At 41.5% G+C, this 16,644-nt stretch overlaps 1 protein-coding gene across 1 annotated transcript in view; it reads right to left on the reverse strand.

Annotated features, from left to right (window-relative positions):
- Positions 1 to 16,644, reverse strand: part of USP24 (ubiquitin specific peptidase 24) — a 4,679,666-nt gene that overhangs the window by 3,063,471 nt on the left and 1,599,551 nt on the right. Inside the window, exon 20 of the mRNA XM_044085508.1 lies at positions 9,771 to 9,847. Within this exon, the coding sequence (XP_043941443.1) occupies positions 9,771 to 9,847 (77 nt within the window). The remainder of the gene's footprint in view (positions 1 to 9,770; positions 9,848 to 16,644) is intronic.

The following is a 16,644-nucleotide window of genomic DNA, read 5'->3' on the forward strand; positions in this document are numbered from 1 at the left end:
GCCAGAATGTTGGACCGTCCCGGAATGTGCATTGCGATAAGGAAGCGGTTGGTGGAGATTGCCCATTCCCACACCCTCATGGCCTCTCGACAGAGAGGGTAGGACCTGGTTCCCTCCTGTTTGTTGATGTACCAGATTGGACTGTTCTGCCTGAGCAATGCCCCCCCCACACCCGAGGCGAGAGGCGTCTGTGGTCACCGTGGCGAGGGGAGGCGGCGTGCAGAAAGGCCATCCCGTATGAAGGTCCGGGGATTGCAGCCACCATAAGAGGGCCCTCCTGCAAGCCATGCTGAGTGAGATAAGATGGCTGAGGGGGAGAAACTGAAAAGACCATTGGACTAGAAGGGTCCACTGTAGCACCCTCATATTCAGACGAGTGTATGGAAGAAGAGTTATTGCTGCTGCCATGGAGCCTAGAGCCCTCAGGACCAATTCTGCCAGTGGGGCTTTTAATTGGAGGATGGCCCGCACATGAAGTCTCAGGTTTTGAAGTCGCTCCGAAGTGAGGAATGCTCGCAGACTTCTCGTATCTATTTTAGCCCCTATGAAATCTATCACTTGTGTTGGAGCAAGGGAGGATTTGTCCAGGTTGATCGTAATGCCTGGATGGGGAGCTAGCCGGAGAAGGTGATTTCTGGCTGCGCAGAGTAGATGCCTTGTTGGGGCGGACAGGAGCCAGTCGTCCAGGTACGGGAAGACCTGCATTCCCTGGAGTCTCAGGTGGGCCGCTATCACTGCTAACACTTTGGTAAACACCCTGGGGGCTGTGGTGAGACCAAAGGGAAGGACCCTGAACTGACAGTGACTGGCTCCCAGCCGGAAGCGGAGAAACCTCCTGGATTGTCTTGTCCATTAAAATGTGGTAGTACGCATCCTTGAGGTCTATTGAGCACATCCAGTCACTCTCCCGCAAGAGGGGGAGAATGGATTGAAGGGTGACCATCTGGAATTTTTCTTTGGTTACTGACAGGTTCAAGAGTGAAAGGTCGAGAATCAGTCTCAAGTCCCCCGTCTTTTTTGGCACCAGAAAGAACCTGGAGTAATACCCTAATCCGAACTGATCTGGGGGGACGGGCTGGATGGCTCTTTTTTCTAGCAGCTGCTGGATTTCTGCAGCTGCCGCCTCCCTCTGATCGGGTGGTACATCGGGGAGGTTTTTGATTCTGGGGACATGGTGCAGTGGAATTTTGTAACCTCTGGATATGATACGAAGCACCCAGCGATCTGACGTAATGGACTCCCAAGCCGCCAGGTGCTTCCAGAGTGGAGCAGTCGGGCAACCCCTCAGGGCTGCTGCATGGGCCGATCAGAGAAGGTTTCTCTGGACCCAAAATTTCTCGGGGCCCCTCTGCCTCTAGGGCGGCGTCCTCCCTGTCCTCCTCTGCCACGGAAGGACTGGTTGTCCGGAGCAGGATGGGAATGTTGCGATTTCCAGAACCACATCTTCTTCTGTCCCTTTTGGTTCTTGGAGAAGGACCTCTGGGGAGCAGAGAAGCGGACTCTGATGGCAGACGACGTCTTCCCGTCCTTTTCGCTCTGGACAAGTGTCTCGCGAACGGTCTTGCCAAACAAGGCAGAACCATCAAAGGGGGCATTCACAAAGCACGCCTTGAAGGGCTCCGCAAAGTCGCAATGTCGGAGCCAGGCCTGACGTCTCATGACTAGACCCGCTCCGCTGCCTCTAGTGGCTCCCTCTGTGGCGTGGGACAAAAGCCGCATAGAGGTATTTGAAACAGATCTTACAGTGGCTATATGAGTGGAGTACAACTGTTTGTCCTCCACCGACATGGACTCTGGGGGGGAAGCAGCGTATTCTTTGATAAGATCTCGCTGCATCCTGATGACATGTGTCATGTAGTTCAGAGACCTTACTGAGAAGGTCGCTGAACTAAATACCTGCTTCCCGAGGCGATCCATCGAGCGGGACTCCTTGCTCGGTGGATGGACCGAGGGGCTCTCCTGAGCTAATTCCCTCTTCGTGGCTGCCGCCATCAACATGGCATCTGCGGGGGGACCCATGCTTCAATGGGACCGGTCTGCAGGGGGAATCAAAATTCTATCCGGGCGTTTGGGGACTGGCTCCACAGTGTCCGGCTCCTTCCACGCCCTGGTGGTGATAAGGTCCACCAGGGGGTCGGCCGGAGGGGACACCCAAGAGGTAGACGGGCCTGCTTCGAATGCCTCCAGGAACACGGACTCATCGGAGGAAGCCTTGGGGGAAGACCACCCCCCCCCCTGATCTGGAGCATTTCCATGATGTCTCCAAAGGAGGCATCCTCGGTGGGTGACCTTGGGGAGCCTTCCCCTTCATCCAAGTCGGTGTCCTCTGTTAAGGACTCGGGGGAGTCCACGTGTCTCCTCTTACACTTATGCTTGCGAGGCACTTCCTCGGGGGGACTGTCTGAGGAGGTCTCACCAGCAATATCCTGTTTCAGTGGAACAACCTGGGACATCGAAGCAGGCTGTCCCTGTGGCCAGGTGATGGAAGCCTGGCCCAGCAGAGAGAGAGTGCACAGGGTGGAGCCGATGCAAGGACCGGGGGTCCGGATGCTCTCAACAGAGCCCTCTCCACTACATCGAAGGCTGACGGGGAGCCTCTCTCCCTGGAATCCGAAAGCCGGCTTCCACTCGGATCTGATGAAGGGATCGGAACCGGCGCCGAGGCCACCGGATCCGAAGGACCCATGTGCTCTGACCTGGACGGAGCCGAAGGCACACTGAATCGGTCGGATCCGAAGCTCGGCGCACGGCTCCAAGAGGTCGGATCCGACGAAGGACCCGACAGACTCGAGGGCAGGATCGGATCCAAAGTACCCAGTACTGTCGGCGCCGACCCACCCCCAGCTCCAACGCTGCCCGGCTCCAAGCGCTCCGAACCCGGGAAGTGGGTCGGAGAAGGAGCTATCGGGGCAAAAAAAAGGTGTCGAGTTGGGGGGGGGGGGGGAGGCAAGAGCACTCCCATCTGCAGCTGGGCCTGGATGAACCTTCTCATCATCCGGTCCAAGTCTGCATCAGAAAGACTAAGTAGATCTCGACGAGGCCACCAAGGCGGGCCGGGAATGCCACCTCAATGACCTCGACGGAGATCGGGTCTCCTCCTCCTCGAGTCCCGGGGAAAAGCAAGGGGATCGGATCTGAGGAGGAGAGGAACTGGAAGCCGTGCAGGGAGAAGCCCGCTTAGCTGGGGGGGCCGAAGCGGAGGCCTCGGCCTGCCGCTTGTGGTGCTTCTCCCTCCTTTTCTCCCTCCTGGCCTCCCTTTCCTCTGGCGTCTTAGTGGGAGTTTGAGTCCCGGCCGGGGGAAGGGGGGGGCAGGAGTGGCTATCACCAAGTGCTGAGGAGGAGCCATGGAGTACCGTAGGCCGAAGCTGGATCCGGGGGCAAAAGTCCTGCCAGAACCAACTTCGACCTCCACTCTTTCAGTGCCCTGGGGTTGAACGCTGCACATATGGAACACCCTGAGGACAGGTGCTCAACCCCAAGGCACCGAACACAGAGTGTGGCCATCCGCTGGTGAAAGCTTATGGCCACACTCTGTGCACTTAGAAAAAATGGGCTTTGGGGCCTCCAACATTTTTCAAAGAAAAAAATAACTACACAAGCACACCAGGCCCCAAAAACACAAGCAACACACGCACACTCTACGAACCAGCTAGGGGAGGAAATACACTAAAAATGAATAAAATTAACAAAAGGGAATCCTAAACACACACACTATTTAAGAAATCAAAGATTTTCTGTATTAACAAGTTTTCTCTCAAAACTTATCTGAAAGTCGCCAGGAGCTCTGAAATCCGTCTGTCTCTTCTAAGAGCGGCAAACTAGATCTGAGGTCAATCAGGGTTGGCAGGGGATTATGGGTAAGGGGAGGAGCTAGGAGCTCGGATGCATAAGCTGTAAAATAAGTTGTCGGCTCGGATCCGAAGTCAGATCCAAGATCCAAAGGTTGCTGACAAATGAAGTCCCTACTTCAGATAATTAGTTAATGCAATTTAACATGACCGTCAAGGAATGAGTGCTGCTATAACAGACACACTGTTGATGTGTGTGTGTGTGGGGGGGACGACGACAGGTGTGGGTGTGTGTGTGTGTGGGGGAGACTGTGGTAAGACTGTGATAAATGCAATGTAAATATGGTTTGGACAATCAAGCTCAGGATAGGTGTGCTTATGTGGTTTTGGGATGTTAAGCCTTTGTTATGCCTTACTTTAAAACTATGGGTGCCACTGCTCTATCTTAAAATTAGTGCTAAATAATATTGCCTTAGTAAACTTGAGATTTTGTATATACAACTGATTACCTTACCCCAAAAATGAAAACCCTTATTTTGACTAAGAGGTAGAAACCACCAAAGAGGAAGTAAATGTTGGAAATAGAAGACCTGGGATACAAAGAAAGAGAAGAAAGAAGCTTCCAAGATTTATGGATACAAAACAGGGAAATGAAATATCTGTATCAATGAAAAGGAGTTTGCAGGCTACTGGATATAAGTGGGATTCAAAGATAAGTAATCTCTTGGAATGTGAATGGCTTGACTTCCCCACTAACAAAAAAGGATTGCTAGCTGGTTGAAGGGATATATAATCCATCAATAGTAGTATTGAAGGAGAAGCATCTCTCAATATAAGAATAGGCAAAGTTGATGAGGATGGGCTATGCAGCGAGTTTGGAGTTAATCAGAGCGCCTTAGAAGAAATACTGCAACTCTAGTACAAAAGGGGCTCCCATTTAAGGTATTAGCATGAGTAAAGGATGTGTTGGGGAGATACTACATGGGCACAATCTCTCTTATCAATATGTGTGTACAGAGAGAGCCAGGGGCTGGTTATCTGAATGCAATTTCATTAAGTGGCTAAGAACCATCTACAAGAGAAGCCATAGTACAACAGTATCATGACTAAGACGGAAGATCTAGAGCTTGAAAAAGTTTATGATAAATTACTAAAGTTCTGCTTGGCCATAGTCTTAATGGATGAAGAAAATGGAGCTGGTAATTTCAGAAACATTCTTGTGTGTGTGTGTTGGGGGGGTTGTATCAATCATTGGAGGGGACTTTGTCCCCCATCACCTCCTGCTATGTGAACCTCTGAAATTGCACGATCACAAAGAAAGGTGAGGGGACACTGATCTCTGCATACAGGACTGGTCTTTCCATCCACAATAATGCACATCAACATTTACTCAACCATAAGGATACTGCACAATGAAAAACTAAATATCTCTTTGCAAGTTGTCCCTTGAATGAAAGGGACATATACATATACACGTGTGTTTTAAAACAGCATTTGAGCAATGGCTTTTTTATTAATATTAAAAGTACTGATGTACAGGTACACGAAACCTTGTGCATTTTGATTTCTGCAAGCTCTATGCAATACACAACAGTTACAGTACCAAACTGCCAGAGCCACGGATGTCAGGAGCAAAGTTTTTAATGTACAAATAAAGACAGAAATAAATCCCAACACAAACGCTTGATTACAAAAAATGCGTTTTCGTCTTATACAAATTGACTTCTTCAGATACACTCCAAAAAATAAACCAGCCCTTATATACATTGCCTGAAAGACAATTACCCAATTAATACAATTTATTTTAAAAGTTAATTATATGATTGCATAATTGCTATTGCCTCTTGCCCATGTATTAAAAATCATTTCTCCTATAATTCATTGGTATTTTATTAAATATTAATATGAAGACCTGATCCACAAACAGTACTTTAATAAAATATGTGAGAATTAAAAAAGTTTTTGTTAAAAACAGTTGTTTAAAACTATAAAAATCAGTTTTAGTATTATAAATCATTTGTATGTCATTTATATAGTGTTAGCCTGCCATCTACTGGTTAAAACAATAAATACACTAAAACACAAGAAATGTTTCATATTTTTCCTGCTCTTAACTTTAAAAGTGGCATAATGGAAATAAAATCATTTAGACCAGGGGGATTAGTTGCATCAAGGGAGATTTGCCACCATAACTCCCTAAACTCTAATCTTTCTTCCCATGGTCCACCCCTTACATCCTTCTTAACCTGTTCTAATACCATGAACTGAAATTTAGCATTATGACAAACTAGGGTGTGTTTATACAATGCATTAGTTTCTTTTTTTATAGAAATCTCATATTTATGTTCGTATATCCTTCTCTTTAAAACTCTTTCAGTTTTACCTACGTAAAAAGCATTGCATTCTAAACATATTCCTAAATAAACCACACCTTTAGTTTCACAATTATAAAAGTCTGTACTATTTATCCATTTTTGCCTGCATTCCAAAAATATTTTTTCCTTGTCTATTAAATTACCACAATGGCTACAGTGTCCACATTTATAAGTGCCTTTCCTAATTCTACTGAATGTCGTGGAACATTTGTATTCCAACATGTTTTTAAAAGATTGAGAATTTTTGTATATTATTTTAACATTATTATTTAGTTTTTCCTGGTCCAAATCCGTTAAACTGATGAACTTATTCCATTCTCTTTCAATAACTTGTTTAGTAACAATTTTATTAAAAGCATTGTATTCAAGTATTAATGCATGCCCATAATCTATGTCTTTGGAAGTAGGTTTATTAGTATCTATTGCTTTTAAACCACATATATTTTTATTTCTCTTACCTAGAATAGGTTTAAATTTACTTCCTCTCCCCATCATAATTTCTTCATATATTTTATTAATGAAGTCCTGGGGGTAACCTCTTTCTAAAAACATTTTGTTTAATAAGTTACACTCTTCCTTGAAATCAGAGTCTAAGGTAGTCATACGGCTACCTCGGACATACTGTCCTTTTACAATGTTCTTTTTGCAATGACAGGTATGCGCACTTTTGAAATGTAGAAATGAATTACAAAAAGTAGATTTCCTGTATATTTTAGATTCAAGTCTATCATTTCTTTTGTAAATTTCCACATCCAAAAATTGTAGTTTGTCTGTTGAAACATGAAAAGTGAATTTTAAAAATTGTGTTGTTTCTCCCAAGTAAGCTTTAAATTCTTCTAACTGCTCTATACTCCCAGACCATAGAATAACTATGTCATCCAAAAATCTTCGATAAAGTTTCCAACAAGAAGAAAATCTGGACCCAAGAACAAAGGCCTCTTCCCACTTAGCCAAAATTAGGTTGGCATAAGTGGGGGCACAAGCAGCGCCCATAGCAACACCCTTAGTTTGCTTATAAAATTCTCCACTAAAGTTCAAAAAGTTATGTTTGAGAACCAAATCCATTAATGATACACACAAAATTTTATCATTTTGTCCTATATTATCTTCCTCAAATACAGCCTCCTCAAACATTTCCATTCCTTCTGTGTGGGGAATGCAGGAAAATAAATCCACAATATCAATGGTCACAAACAATACATCATCACATAAAACCTCTTTATTAATAATTTCAAGTAGGTCCCAAGAATCCTTTAAAACAGATTTCTTCTTAACCCAAGAATTTTTCATTTTATTGTCTACAAATTTAGCCAAACTATGTGTTTTGAACCACAAGCTGAAACAATCGGCCTCAAAGGTGGATCTATCTCATTTTTGTGAATCTTGGGAATTCCAAAGATAGAAGGAATCCTAGGTTTATCAGTTTTTAAGAAATCAAATGTTTTTTTATCAAACAAACCTTCAAAAAACATATCTGTTAAACAGATGTCTATTTTATTGTAAGCAATATTTATTTCATTAATAGAGACATTTGTGTACCCTTCCTCATTAAATAAAATTTCGTTCATCTTCCCTTCATATATTATGTTATCCATGATGACTACTCCTCCCCCTTTGTCGAGTTTCATTATTCTAATCTTGTGGTTATCCCTCAAATTCTGTAAAATATTCATTTCTTTGTTTGTTAAATTAGGTTGAAACCCAAACTTGTTGTATCTGTTTCTTAATTCCTTTTCCATGGTTTTTCTAAGTTACTCAATTGTGGATGTAATGGTGGATTAAATGTAGCTTTTCTTTTCAGTTGTTTGTCCATATTTTCCACTTCAGTTGTTAATAATAAATTTAAATTAACCTTTCTAAAAAACAATTTTAAATCTAAAATGGACTGTGTAAGTGCACCCTTTTTGTAGGGTATGTATTTAAAACCTTTCTCAAGCAGGCTAAAATGTTCTTTTTCAATTAAAATACCACTAAAATTATAAATACTAAAATTATTAAAAATGTGTTTGACACCGTTAACTGTAATGTCATTACCATCTATGGCACCTCTGGGTGGGGGTTGGGGTGGCGTATCCACCCTCTTTAATATTTCCCCCTTCCCCTTCTCCCCCCTCTCCAAGAAAAATTTCTTTCCTGATATCCCGATTGATTCATTAACCTTTCTGATCTTCTGAGGGGGGGAAATTCTTCAAAATCACGTTCTTCTTCCTGGTAATGGTTAACTTCCCCTAGGTTTCTCTGTTTATCATTAAACGTTTTATTTCCATAAAGGTGTTTTAAATAGCCAGGGGCCCGGGGTTTGGGATATACTGTCCCATTTTTATATTCTTCTGTATCTCTTTCCAACTTTTTAAATTTCCTTTGAATGGTCTCCCCACACCTTTCATCAATCTCACCCCTAATCTTAAAATATTTGTCTTTCTCTTCCCTTACAGTAAATATCAGGTCTTCCTTAATACAGTTATCCAACTCAATTATTTCTTTTTGTAGGGCTTCCTGCACCCTATGATTTTCTTGAATCATAAGCCTTAACATATCCAACCCACAATTGTTAAACAATTCAGTTAATTCTTTATGAAAAACAGACCCCTCATGCACATTGTTTGGAAATTTAAAAACCCTCAGTCCCTTTGGGACTATCCCCCTACAAACACACTCATTCAAATATTCATTTTCTATTTCTAAAGTTCTATATTTTAGCATTATTTTATACAAATTATCCAGTTTAACTTGGTATGAATCAGTCACTGTTGGTTGCCCATTAGGCATATTTTGTTTAAACGAATACTTTTGCATAAGCCAGTCTTTAACATCTTTAGGCTGTGCAAGTATCTCATTGTCATTGCAAACAGTACCTGGAACCATCCTGTTGGAAAAGATGGTTTTTGACCTGCTGCAATTTAAAATAAATTATATTAATTGGGTAATTGTCTTTCAGGCAATGTATATAAGGGCTGGTTTATTTTTTGGAGTGTATCTGAAGAAGTCAGTTTGTATAAGACGAAAACACATTTTTTGTAATCAAGCGTTTATGTGTTGGGATTTATTTCTGTCTTTATTTGTACATTAAAAACTTTGCTCCTGACATCCGTGGCTCTGGCAGTTTGGTACTTTACTTAGTTTATTGGTTTTTTGGTACCAAATTTCATTTTACAACAGTTACAGTACTACTACAAGTATGCATAATTACCTTGGATATTTAGATTCTTGCAAGCTTAAAAACAAATGGCTTTGTTCACCTGATCAATTAATAATCCTCTACATTGTATGCATATTCTCTGTTCTATCTTACTAGTGAACTACTATGCACCTCATCCCAAAGTCTTTTTACTATAATATACTTATACTATATACTTATGTGCCCCTAACACAGTTTTTCACAACTCTAAACATATGGCAATTAAAAGATTACTTAACCCTCAACTACATGCATCTTTCTCCTATTTTGTAAAATGTTAAATTTGTACTGCTCATGGCTAAGGACATGAGTGAGGACTTGACATTTATTTAATTAGCAGATTACAGACTGCAGAAAGATTTGTCATTCAAAAATGTTAAAAATTGTAAATCAACAAATAAACACCAACAAAACAAACTAAAAGCATACCAGTTGTGTTCCTTGTCTTTTCAAACGATGATCACACAGATTCACATTTTCAAAAAATGTCTTGAACATACTGAACCCTGTGAAGCAATTCATAAACAGAATTACAAATCACAAATGTATGAGAAAGTAGAAATAATAACATTCAAGTTTAACATTATGTACATTCCTGCAAATTAAATACCATCAGAAGTAGAAAAGTACATCCTTAATTTAATATAAATGAAAGTTTTATATTAAAAAATGTGACATCTTCGTGATCCACCCTTCAGCAGGTCTGGTATGCTGCATGAAGCTATCAATCAACATATTTAAGACCTTCCAAGGCTCAAAAAACCTTCTCCCATAACATTATACACATCCCCTTCTCTCCAGAAGGGATCTGCCCTTTGACATGCATAACTATGAAAATCAGTATGACCCTACAGACCTCAGGACTATACCCCTTCAGGTATCTTCAGCACTTGAAGGTTGTCGTGGTTGGGGATGACTGAAATGAACGGACATGGATCATCTAACATTATGGTAGTGTTAAATACACAACACTCACATCTTACATGTTCTAGTCCATCCACTTCAACAGCAGGACACTCTCGTCTGCATCTCCTCTTTGCTTACATCATGACAAAATATCACAAAGTATGGTAGACCTACAGGCAAGTCTGGATATTGAGATAGCATCAAGCTTATACTCTTACAAAATGTGAGCACAAAAACTCATGTCACAGCCACACAAATGTCATCAATACATGCATTTCTGTAAAATTGAGGAAGTAGTTGCTGTAATTGCAGAAAAAGCTTTTGATAGAGCTGGTAGACAGAAAAACATGATATATTGTCTGAAATCCCCCTGGAAAAGGGAACTTTGGTCACTTTTTTCATCCTAACCTCTTTAGTTTTGCAGAGTTAAAATTTCAGTTGGCAGTGTAAAAAAGTTATGTACTCACCATAATGTTCCATTTGTGTTGTCCATTTTCATTCTTCCTCAACTGTTGGGCTTGGATCTGATCCTTGGATCGGACTCAGCCATTACTTTAGCTTGTGGCCACCAAAAAGCTCTCAAGCTCCTCCCTTACCCATAATGCACCAACCTCTAAAACACCTCAGATCATTTTTGCTATTTGACAAAGTATGATGTACTACTGCAAAATTCCTAACAGAATAAGCCATATCTGGAGCACATCATGAAGGACAGTGTTGTCCTTATAAACTCTCACTCTTCCAGAAATCAGTTGTGAAAAAAGGTTGGGGGTTGGTGGGTGGGGAGTTGAATGAAAATAGACAACACAGATGGAACGTTATGGTGAGTACATAACTCCTTTATTTGATGTCAATTTTCATTCTATCCTCAACTGCTGGGACAGAGCCTCCAGCTACCAAAATTCCCGGGTGAACTCTAAGGAAGGATATTCCTGAGCACAGCAAAATTCTGTTCTTCCTCGAGACCAGATCTAGTTTGTAATGAGTAATAAAGGTATGGAGATTGGCCCAAGTTTCAGTTGCACATATGTCACTCATGGAAGCCCTAGAGAGGAACACTGAAGAAGTTGCCATGGACCTAACTGAATGGGCTCTTAAAGGTTTTGGTAAGGAGAGACCTAATTTGATGTATATAAATAATATGCAGTCAGTCATCTGGCTAAAGTTACCTTTGCAACTGATTTTCCCAATTAAGAATCTGCAAAGGGCACAAATAATTGATCTGTCTTCCTAACTTCTTTTGTTCTATGCAAGTAAAAACTTAATTGTCTGTGGACATCCAATAAATGCAACATACATTCACCTTTGTTTGCAAATTTAGGAAAGAAGTTTGGCCGATTAATGGACTGTTTAATACTGGATTCTGACACCCCCTTATGAAGGAAAGATGCATTGGTATGTAATGTTATTCTATAGTTTTGAAAATTCTTCTAGCAGAGGTAATGGCCACTAGAAAGACAGTTTTCCAGGTCAGGAATTTAAGAACACATTTTGCTGCTGGTTCAAAGGGGGAATGAATTAAGGCCTGCAGTACCAAATTTAAATCACATGGTGGAAATGCATCTTTTTATGGAGGTCTCAGCAGGAGAATGCCTCTCAAAAAGGAAGCTTAGATGAAGCCAAAGAGGATTTCTAAAATCCAATATGAAAATTAGAGATTGCTGCTAATTGAACTCTAATTGTTGAGGAGCTAGCTCCCCTCATTAAAAATTGTTGCCAAAAAACTCAAGAACACTTTGTATAGGAGCTGAGAAGGGGTCAGTGTGTTTCTGCTGTGCCTAAAAACAAACCTTTTTCATTTAACTCTGCAAAGTTTTCTTGCAGATGCCTTATGGGAAGATAAAAGTATATGACGGACAGGGGAATAGAGCATCGGTTGTCTTGCTATTAAAGGAATTGGAGAAACTGCACTGTTAGTTTGAGGTTTGAGACATCAAGATGGGTCTTGCCTGTCGGGTGAGATGGGAGGTCTGGAATTGGATCCAGAATCCAAGGTGAGTAAAGTAGATTAGGCCAATGGAAGGGGAACCAAATCCGCCAAGGCCAGTATGATGCAATGAGGATGACTTTGCTTTTCAGCCAGGCAGCTTTCTACAGAAATTAGGGAAGTTGGGGGGTAGGCACAGAGGAGACCGGGAGGCCAATCGTAGAGTATAGCATCCCTCAGTGATTCCCTCGGGAGGAGGGATCAGGGTAACGCTGCCCTGGACTTGTTTATGGGAGAAGCAAAAAGATTGCAGCAAGAATGGCCCCATTGGTGGGAAATCATTTCTGCCACTTTCATGATGAGAGACCACTTGTAATGTAGTAGAACAGTCCTGCTCAGTTTGTCTGCTATCACGTTGGGACTTCAGTGGAATGTGCATTCCTATCAGAAAGCAGTTGGAAGAGATTACCCACTGCTACACACATAGAGCTTCCAGACACAAGGGGTAAGACCCGGTTACCCCTTGTTTAAGTACCAAACTACTGACATGTTATTTGTCTGGATTGCAATTATCCTGAAAGGGAGACAGTCTTGGAAGGCCTGAATTCCAATGTTTGAGTTGGTTGCAGATGAGACATGCTGTAGTTTACGGTTGTCTCCAGATGGGGGCAAGTCTGCAGTATCTCCTCTCTCGCTTATTGCTAGATGCCTGGTAGGGGCAGCAACAAGCCAGTCTAAGTATGGAAAATTCCTAGAGTCTCAAGTGAGCTGCTACCACTGTCATGCATTTGATAAAAAAGAAGACAAAATACACCAGCAGCTCAACTCTTTTTAATACAGCAACAGTGATCTAAACACCTCGGCAGTTCGCCTTCAAGGATCACAGTAGTACAATTTCAGCTGGCTTAAACATTCAAATGGAAACAGCCACTTAACAAGATCCAATTAATTAATAATTAGTGGTTAATGCAATTTAGTTTAACTTTTCATTTTTTAAACATATAATACATAATACATAAAAATATGTATCAAAATTCATATAAAGTATTACATACAAAAATACAAAATTCATATACATAAATCTACACAAATCACCATGCATCTTCTTCCTTCTTCTTTCAGCTGCTCCCGTTAGGGGTCGCCACAGCAGATCAACTGTTTCCATTTCTTCCTGTCCTCTGCATCTTGCTCTGTCACACCAACCACCTGCATGTCCTCTCTCACCACATCCACAAACCTCATCTTAGGCCTCCCTCTTTTCCTGTTACTTGGCAGCTTCATCCTTAGCATCTTTTTCCCAATATACTCTGCAACCCTCCTCAGCACATGTCCAAATCAACGTAATCTTGCCTCTCTGGTCTTGTCTCCAAACCTTCCAACCTGGGCTGACCCTCTAATATACTTATTCCTAATCCTATCCATCCTTGTCACACCCAGTGCAAATCTTAACATCTTCAACTCTGCCACGTCAAGCTCTGATTCCTGCCTTTTTGTCAATGCCACTGTCTCCAACCCATATAACATAGCTGGTCTCACTACCCTCTTGTAGACCTTCCCTTTGACTCCTGACACTCTTCTCCACCCACTCCATCCTGCCTGTACTCTCTTCTTCACCTCTCTTCCACACTCACCATTACTTTGAACTGTTGATCCCAAGTACTTAAACTCATCCACTTTCGCCACCTCTACTCCCTGCATCAACACCATTCCTCTATCCTCCCTCTCATTCACACACATATATTCTGTCTCAGTCCGGCTGACCTTCATTCCTCTTCTCTCTAGAGCATATCTCCACCCTCTCCAGGGTGGTCTCCACCTGTTCCCTACTCTCACTACAGATGTCATCTACAAACATCATAGTCCACGGGGACTCCTGTCTGATCTCGTCTGTCAACCTGTCCATCACCATTGCAAATAAGAAAGGGCTCTGAGCTGATCCTTGATGTAATCCCACCTCCACCTTAAACGCATCCGTCACTCCCACCGCAGACCTCACCGTTGTCACACTACCCTCGTACATATCCCGTACCACTCTTACATACTTATCTGACACTCCCAACTTCCTCATACAATACCACAACTCCTCTCTAGGCACCCTGTCATATGCTTTCTCTAAGTCCACAAAGACACAATGCAACTCCTCCTGACCTTCTCTGTACTTCTCCAACACACTCAGAGCAAACATCGCATCTGTCATCCAATTATTATAAATGCATTTTACTAAACTAACATGACCCTATTAAATATATTAAATACCTACTTCTTGATTTAAACCATGGGGCCTTAAAGTTTGAAATTTAAATATCATTTATCTATCTGAACCCTCATGCATTTCATGAAAATGGTTAGCTATAGGACTCAATTCATTTTTATTTCTTATATCTCTACGATGTTTCCAAAACTCGAATTTTAACCATACGTTTTGTCTGGTCTATATACCATTTTATATCAGAGCATGAATTGTGGCCATTATGGACATGTTAGGTGAAGGCCCAAGAACAGCTTTTTTGGTTAACCTATTGGAATTCTGTCTAATCCACAATTATTTTTCCTTTGAGAAAAAATTGTTCTTGCAGTTGAAGGGTATAGCTATGGGGGCTTCTTATGCACCCTCATATGCTATAATATACATGGGATATTTTGAAAGTAAGTTTATATATCCCACTTCCTTTTATAAGGATAAAGTTGTGCTTTATAAGCGCTTTACTGATGACGTTATCTTTATTTGTACGGGAGATATCTGTGATTTTCTGGATTTTTTGAGACCCTAAACTGCAATGAACATGGTTTGGCTTTCTCTTATGAGTTTAGTAGAGAAACCATTAACTTTTTGGATGTGACATTGTATGGGGATGGTGAAGCTATTGGCTTTAAACCATACAGGAAATTAACTTCAGTGAATATGTTCCTATATGCAACTAGCATGCATCCAGAACATTTATTAAACTCTTTACCTAGTGCTGAATTTAAAATAATTTTTGATCATACTAGTGATACTAGTCAGAGAGTGGTGGAATTGGATAATGTAGAGAGGAAATTAAAGGAGAGAGGTTATGATGAGGAAAGATTATCGAGATGCAAGCATGTAATGCTAAGGGATGTTATGCAAAAATCACAAGGAATGTTAACTAGAAAATGTGAGAATTTTAGAGAGAATAATTCTTCTGTTAACAGAGATGTGAATAAAAAGTTATTTTATGTTACAAAATTTTCTCCCTTTTCTGATATGCTGGTTAAGATTATAAAAAGATTTTGGTACATTATTTCTGAGGATGAAAATACACATTCCCCAAACATGTCACATTTTCATTAGCAAAGGAAAAAATTTGAAGGAATTATTAAATTACAATTTCATTGTGGGACCTAACACAAATTTACCTATGGGTACCTTCCTCTGTGGTCACTGCAGTATTTGTAATAGGGCTAAAAATTTATCAGGAACTTTAATTAATTGGAAATTATTTGCTTCTAGATATTATTTTAACTGCAGATTGACAGGGGTGGTATATATTTTAAATCTCTTATATAAAATTATTATATAATACTTCCAGTGCTTCAGGGGCCAGTAGATGGATCAATCTGTGAGTGTGGTCCTGCCTCCCCAATGTTCCCTCTGAAAGGCCAACTACGTTATGTGAACTACCTAAAGCTAGCGATCGGGAAGCAGTACATCCCTGCCCCACCAGCTTTAAATAAAATACAGGTCCTACCTCCCCAATGCTCCCTCTGAAAGGCCAACTATGTTCTGAGAACTACCTAAAGCTAGCGATTGGATCGGGAAGCAGTACATCCCTGCCCCACCAGCTTTAAATAAAATACAAGGTTAATAACCATAACCTAAGAGTATTTCTCTGTTAACCATGCTACCTGTGTCCAAAGCACTGGAAATGACTCTGTCTCTCAGTAATCCAGTTAAAAGCTAGTAGAACTATAATTTGAAGCTAGCGGTGTGACTTAATCTAACATCATACTTAACAGCTAATAGAACTATTATTTAAGTCTTGCTTCTTTTAGGGGAGTCACAAGTTACCTACTGTAAAACCCTGGATAATGGTACCTTGAGATACGGTTTATTCCCGCGAGTCTAAACAACCTGTCATTTAATAGAGTCCCTCCCCCCTACCTGACTAAAAATCGAGGTAATATATTGCCCTGATCTAGGCGCCATTTTTAAACTTCCAGTGTTTCAGGGCCCAGTAGGTGGATCAATCTGCAAGCGTGGTCCTACCTTCCCCAATGCCCCCTCTGAAAGGCCAACTATGTTCTGAGAACTACCTAAAGCTAGCGATCGATCGGGAAGCAGTACATCCATGCCCCACCAGCTTTAAATAAAATACAAAGTCCTACCTCCCCCAATGCTCCCTCTGAAAGGCCAGCTATGTTCTGAGAACTACCTAAAGCTAGCGATCGGATCGGGAAACAGTACATCCCTGCCCCACCAGCTTTAAATAAAATACAAGGTTAATAACC

The sequence above is a fragment of the Protopterus annectens genome, chromosome 10.part0 (genome assembly GCF_019279795.1).
Source record: "Protopterus annectens isolate FY-2018-M chromosome 10.part0, PAN1.0, whole genome shotgun sequence".
NCBI classification, from domain to species: Eukaryota; Metazoa; Chordata; order Ceratodontiformes; family Protopteridae; genus Protopterus; species Protopterus annectens.